At 33.2% G+C, this 6619-nt stretch overlaps 3 protein-coding genes across 4 annotated transcripts in view; 1 reads left to right on the top strand and 2 right to left on the bottom strand.

Moving 5' to 3' along the window:
• Positions 1 to 1497, bottom strand: part of LOAG_16899 — a gene marked incomplete at its 3' end in the record, with an annotated part of 8915 nt that extends 7418 nt beyond the window's left edge. Inside the window, exons 1-3 of one of the 2 annotated variants that reach the window (XM_020449551.1) lie at positions 1302 to 1497; positions 1080 to 1169; positions 383 to 552 (exon numbers count right to left, since the gene is read on the bottom strand). In XM_020449551.1, coding sequence (XP_020306912.1) covers positions 383 to 552; positions 1080 to 1169; positions 1302 to 1382 — 341 coding nt within the window. In that variant the 5' untranslated portion in view covers positions 1383 to 1497. Of the gene's footprint in view, positions 1 to 382; positions 553 to 688; positions 733 to 1079; positions 1170 to 1301 lie in introns of those variants that run through there. The other variant, XM_020449552.1, reaches the window with a different exon arrangement.
• A 1808-nt stretch (positions 1498 to 3305) lies between these two features.
• On the top strand, positions 3306 to 3962 carry LOAG_11492 (hypothetical protein; the record flags this gene model as incomplete). Its single annotated transcript, XM_003147010.1, has 3 exons — positions 3306 to 3341; positions 3453 to 3705; positions 3826 to 3962. 3 exons carry the CDS (start codon positions 3306 to 3308, stop codon positions 3960 to 3962), a joined length of 426 nt encoding a protein of 141 aa, XP_003147058.1.
• Positions 3776 to 6100, bottom strand: LOAG_11491 (hypothetical protein). The gene is made up of 6 exons (XM_020448357.1): positions 5848 to 6100; positions 5594 to 5729; positions 5310 to 5369; positions 5064 to 5108; positions 4488 to 4593; positions 3776 to 4119 (listed from the first exon to the last, which is right to left on the bottom strand). Exons 2-6 carry the CDS (start codon positions 5657 to 5659, stop codon positions 4001 to 4003), a joined length of 396 nt encoding a protein of 131 aa, XP_020301492.1. The 5' UTR covers positions 5660 to 5729; positions 5848 to 6100; the 3' UTR covers positions 3776 to 4000.
• Between the last annotated feature and the right edge of the window lie 519 nt (positions 6101 to 6619).

Raw genomic sequence — 6619 nt, 5'->3', positions numbered from 1 at the left:
CTACATGGAGCTATAATGAACTTCAACCAATTTCTTTGAACTAAATTTTTGTTATAAAGTGCTTTCGCTACAGTTGAGGAATAAGGTGATGGTGGTAGCATTTCTTATCATGGCAACACCTATCGGTGAAAACTAATGGATAGTACAATAGTTAAAGATCCTGGTGAATAAAATCCTGTCAAAGTTCGTACTTGAGCACAAAGTAACTCAATAGTTTTTGACCATTTCAAGGTGAATCATTTGCGGAAATAATCTTCCTTACTTTCTGCAAATTTCAGTTGTTACGCTCCAAGTAATAACATGAGAACATACTACAAATGACTAATCAATATTGACAAGAAAACCTGAATACTTTGATTTACATAAAATTGTTGAAACTAACCGACTGGAAGACACCAAGCAGTTTGCCAGAAACCGAGCACAGCTTTGACGATCACAGTTATCATTAATGAACCACGCAAGCAAACAGTCAGACGTCACAGAGCCACTAGAATGACGCACTTGAGCTCTCCACAGGACTGACATCAACGTATTCTCAATACTTATACATATCTGCAAGTTTTAAACTTTCAGCGTATGCAACAAAAACGGCATTCGAATTGTCCAGCTAAATAACTGCGCAACCGTAAGGGTAGTGCATCCTCTACAGGCAGAATAAATTTATGCCATAAAATTGACGACCACGTACGGATCATCTATTGCTATCATATTTGGTTAAATCCATTTGTTGATTAGATTTCCGGTGAATCAAGCTATTCGATTTTCAGCGGTCAGCAGGTCCATTTGTTTGAAGCTTACCGAAGTATGATCCATCCTCATTTTGACATTGTCCTATCGTAACCATTATTAAACCGTGTTGAACAGTTTAAGTTAGACTTTGCGGAAGTTTAAGTCTCGGTATTTTGCCGTTTGCAATCATTGTTTTAAATCCTTATAAAAATTTAGATATCATAGGTCTAATAGGATTCTCACCCATTTGTTAGTACATCTTTTATTAAGTGATCGGGACAGAAAGTATGCAATTATGTGATTATTCATAAACTTGAATACAAATAAGCAAAACGATTAAAAAGACATACCTCCTCTTGTTTCAGTGCAGGTATTACTGATGCAAGCAAGGCCCATTTCTCTTTCAGAGTGTTCGGTAACAAGCATAACCACATAAATTGCTTCAATAAAATAAAAGTAATTAAAATATACAGGACAAAAGTTAAAAGAGAATGATTCATAATTCCTGAAGCAGTGAACTTCAAAGATTTTTATAAGGAATCATATCATGTCGAAAGTACCATAATCAAAACCTGATATGCTGTAACATCAAGTCTCCTCTGCAGCTTCAGTAGAGTTTTGAGAATTTTTAGATCAACACCTGATCGTTGCATGAATACACCACGAAAGCACTGTTTTATACATTGCTGCAATATTCTTTTTTTTTCTTGATCGTTCAGATCACCACAGTCGTAAGCAGCTTTAACTAAACGTTTTCCAACTATTCCATAAATACTTCTATCCAATATTTCGTCCTTTGAAATGAACCATTCTGCCATCTCCCTGAACTTAAGCGATTATTTCCATATTTGTAAATGATTCCAGGTTAAGGAATTGATATCATAATCAGTACACCCCAACAGATTGCTGAGATCGCAGGAGTGAAATAAGATTATATATATATATATATATATATTCGACGAAATTGAAAATGTATAAAAAACTAGCACATAGACAATTATGACGAATATCATATTAGAATATAAGGAAGTGAAAAGTGGAATGCAAGCTTTCAAAGTTCGGCAATTTTCGCGCTTTATGTAATGAGCCCACATGGGATTTCTTCGAGACCAAATAAAAAATCCAAGAAAAGCTACTAGAAGTGCTTTACATAATCTGTCATAAAAAAAAACCCACTATAAATTTTATTTACTACTTTATTTACTACAAACAAACATACCATAAAGATAGCCTAGAAACAGCTGTATGCAATAAAATACCATTTTTTCCACTGCGAATATCTATACAATCATCCACATCAATGTATGAATTTGTTGCGGCTTTTCGAGAAGAAACTTCCAACTGAAATTTAGTTTAAGTTGAATATGCAACTCAAAAATTTAAATTTGAAAGCTACACAAAGTCCAGCATAAGCACTTCACAAAGATGTGACAATAGAAGAGTCCGATGGATGCCAAAGCAAAGAAAATATTATAAGCGTGTCTCCTAAAAGTTTCAAGCAAATTGAAAAGATACAGGTTCATGATAGCAAAACTTAATTTGTGTATGGATTACGACTTGAGAAGCTTTTCAGTAAATCTGCCATCAATGCAGATAATCTAAATTATCCCGGTGAACAGAAAAGTAAAGCGACGTGAAGGGATCTTTATGATTCTTCATGATTCTCACTACCATGAGAGATGATTATCGCTACTTTTTATACTTGTTTTCAAAATAATTCATCGTACGAATGAAAAATATACAAAGGAAGGATTTTGGAATTGAAAAACTTATCGCCCAGAAACGTCAGCCAAATTCACAAATTTACTCAAGAATTACATATTTTAAAAACTGATTCATATCTATTCATTAGTTGCATGATCATAACATAATTTAAGATCACAAAAAATAATCTCTTCATTAGCTGAAAATCTCAAACACTCAAATATTGTAAGTATTCTAACTTAAATTCATGAAAATTCCAAAGAGATTATCAAAATTAGCATAAAATCATCACGCTTTCGTTAAATTCGTCGTTGAATAATTCGAAAATGTGTAGTCATTTATGGTTCAAAGATTAATTCAACATTTTTAATTCTTTGGAAAATATCAATTGCATTTAGTACTATTCAAAAAAATTTGAAATATACATTTCTACTTATCGTCCAAGAATAAAAGACTATTTTTTTTTGTAAAATAAGGAGCACTTAGAAATTTATTCTATGCAACTGACGCGGATAGAGATTTAATTAATAAGCAGCTCCCTAACAATACATCGGAAGTATACCTTTCGAAATATTTCCATCGTTATCGAGAAAAAAAAATCACCGCCTCCCGAAACTTATCAAAATATGCTCCAAAGAAAATTCTGTTGAATAGCACGATAATCGTTTCTTTCCCCAACCATACAGGTTTTTTTTTTTTTTTTTTAATTTTTGGAACCGATTTCAATCTATTCCAATAATTTTCGATCACAAATATATTCGCTTCTTTTGCAACTCACTGCCACTGTTGCACTTCTATAAATCATTTTTATATACCATCCACGTCGCTTAATTAGATGACAAAGCTTTTTTGCTCACAATAATTTCTTCAGAATGTTATATAAGGCCCCATATTTTGCATGTCATACGGTAATCTCTTCCTATCCCAAATCTTGCTACAATAAGCCCAGAAAATCCTAACTACCCGTCATAACAATTCCAGCCTGATAAAACAAGCCCAGCCTACTATGATAAGCTCAGGACACTTCTAACCCTTCGAAAGAAGTCAACGAGAAACTGAATAGTAGCTACCCGTGCGCAGAACGGAAAACCTCAGGTATTTGTGTCGGGGTGAAAGGCGGATTGGTCTGCGATGATTTACTGGGGGAGGATGTTTACTGGTTACGGAATGTGATACTGGAAAAAGCGGGACGCATTATGGGTTCAAGTTGGATCAATATGGAATGGATCGGGTTCGCGAACTGGTCTGTGACCTGCAAACCATTTAATTCGGGTTCATTTTATTTCGGATTTAATTCATATGAATCCAATTTCTTGTAGTATTTAGCTACTCTCAGTCCTACTCGCTCGTTATCATCGGATTAATCTTACATGTAATGGGATGTGTTTACAGGAATTGTTGTTCATCTGATTAAACATAACAATGATATGTACAATATTAGGGTGATATCATCTGTCAACTTTGACGCCGAAAATCAAGAAGTGGTGGAAAAATGGTTAAAATATGGATACAAAAGGATGAACAAGTAGAGAATGATGTTATTGCATTATCATTTCATTAATCATTTTCATACACCTTTTTCACATTTTTCACCGATGAAACCCAGTTGACACATACAGGTATAACTTGTCGATGTACCAATACAAAGTCCTTTGCCGTTACAATCTCTTGTTGAATCGCACGGAGCTGAAATCAATAATTTCTAAGCTTAAAAATATGAAGCCGGTAAAAAGTATGATCCATAGAGCACATTAGTTTTCTGAGTGGGGCGTGTTTTTTGTCACAGAGTAAATTTATCGAACAGAAGTATGATTTGCGCCAGGCCGTATTTTTAATCAGAATTGGAAGAAGAGCAGTTGTAACAACTAAAAATGTGAAACTGAGATGAGGAATGAAGTACAGAACAAATCAGTAGCAGTATTAATAGCAACTCATAGAAATTAATGTTTGAGATGAGAAGTGCTCATATCAATAATTGTGATTTTACGACAGCGAAGGAAAAATTAGAAATTGGAAGCAATCTAAAGGAATGATAATGGAACAAAGGGACGAACACTGCTCGCAATGCATTCCAGTATAGCCAATTTGGCAAATGCAAAAGTTTGTATCCTTGTTACCAATACATGTACCTCGATTGTTGCATATTTCATCTTCACAAATCTAAAATGTTAAAAATATTAAATAAAGCATTAAAATGAGTAGTATACAATGGTTGAAAATAAGAAATTAAGGAAAGGGAAAAGTTACTAAACTTTAGATGGTAATAGTAGTGATATAATGAAATTAAGAAATATTAACTTTTATTTGGAACATAATTCTCAAAATATCGACCGGAAGACTTATTACTTCATGTTTTAATATTGCAAAGGATTATCATGACATTGATCATCCAAATATGATCTCTACCTTAACTGTATGTATTATTTTTTTATTTTTATTTACATTTGCTAATATTTATTTCTCAATTTAAAATACTGATCCATAATGCATGTTAAATTTTGTTGGAATAGTTAAGGTATGAATGTAATGGAGATGATATATGATACAAAGTGATGAGAGCAGAGATCGAAGAGTAAAAGAATTCAGAAGGCATAATTAAAATGGGACACTGTAAATAAAATATGGTTCACCGTTTCCTCGTCGATTTTGATAAAGCTAGAAATTTTTGCTGGATCCTGCAAATTGTTTACCATATGTTAAGTATTCAGTCTGTTCCGTAATTATAATGCGGTATCAAAAAATCGTTTTTTGATAGTTAAAATTTTGCAGAAACTTGAATAACCGGATGAGGAATTGGAAATGCCGTATAAAGTGCTGTTGGAGGGTTTGGAAAATTTAAACAGGAGAGATATTTTAGGGGAATTATCACTCATTACCTCATCATTTGTTTTGGTCATCATTTTCTCCATTTCCTCCGATTTTTTTCGTGCTTCATTCTGGAATTGTTAATAATGAACAATAATTATGCATTAGAAATGAAACTTTAGGTTTGAGTGTCTCCTTATTTTCCATTGTAAAATTTGCTTTTAGCAATAGTATCAATTACTAACTTCATTTCAAACTTAATCTTGATTCATTTCCAGATAGCTATAATTGCTTGCAGAATCGTTCTTCTTTTGCAAGTTGCATGCAAGATTTACACATTTTGAGCAGAGCTTACTTGAGGAAATGTAATGGTCCCGTCGAATAGGATAAACAATGTAATGAGAATCAAGCAATACAGCATTGTTACTTGGTTTTCACAAAAGAAAGTGAACAATACGACTGCGATTCAACCTAAATTGCGTTTCCTTTTCCTAAAATTAAATTTCCTCCATAATTCTAAAGAAAAAATTCTTGCCAGTACTTATTAGTAAATGATTTGAAAAGGACGTTAGCAATCATAATCAAAAAAAAGGCGATATTGCCACCTACCACAGAGATATTGCATCTATAAAGCAATAGGTTGTATCATCATGTTGTGATTTGACCTGGACGAATAATGACATATGATTGTGTGTTTTGTGGTTCGGAAATCATCCGTTCAGTCATGAACGAATACCGTCCCACTTTCGAGAATGAACCTTCATCATATTTCTTTCCCTGTCCTTCAGTTTTCTTTTTTCACCAATTACTACTGACCCTATTCTTCCACATTCTTGGCTGTTACACTTCAATTCACCCTGAATTTGGGACATTTGTTCATAAACGATTATCTTCACTGGACAGAAGCACTTCACAGATGACGACAAACAGTCAAGAAGATGTTATAATGCACTCAGTATAAACCAAGTTCGAAACTCTAATTCTCGGGATACTGGAAGAGGTGCCATTGACCTTAACATGAGATGAATGTTCCCTTTCTTTGAAATCTAAGAAATCCTACACTTATAATAAAAAAAAAAGAAAAAATCATCTAAAATCTTATTCGGGAAATGTCAAGTTGGTCGTTTAAAAATTAATAGGCTTTGGAAAAGATCATAAAGAAAGGAGGAAATCAAAAAGAATCAAATTTAAAAGTTTCCGAAAGCTTGAATCTTCGCAAGTTTCTAAATTCTGTCATAATTGGCCTGATTCAATTTATTCAAAGTAATTTCGGATTTACGGTGTTATTTCAAAGTACCATGCCTTTTCATCTCCAAATAATTTGGTCAGAATGTGTTTTTATTGAAACTATGAATCATCTCTATCAATCATATATTTCATG

The sequence above is a fragment of the Loa loa genome (assembly GCF_000183805.2).
Source record: "Loa loa unplaced genomic scaffold supercont3.26, whole genome shotgun sequence".
NCBI lineage: Eukaryota > Metazoa > Nematoda > Chromadorea > Rhabditida > Onchocercidae > Loa > Loa loa.
This window is presented reverse-complemented; position numbering and strand designations above follow the sequence as displayed.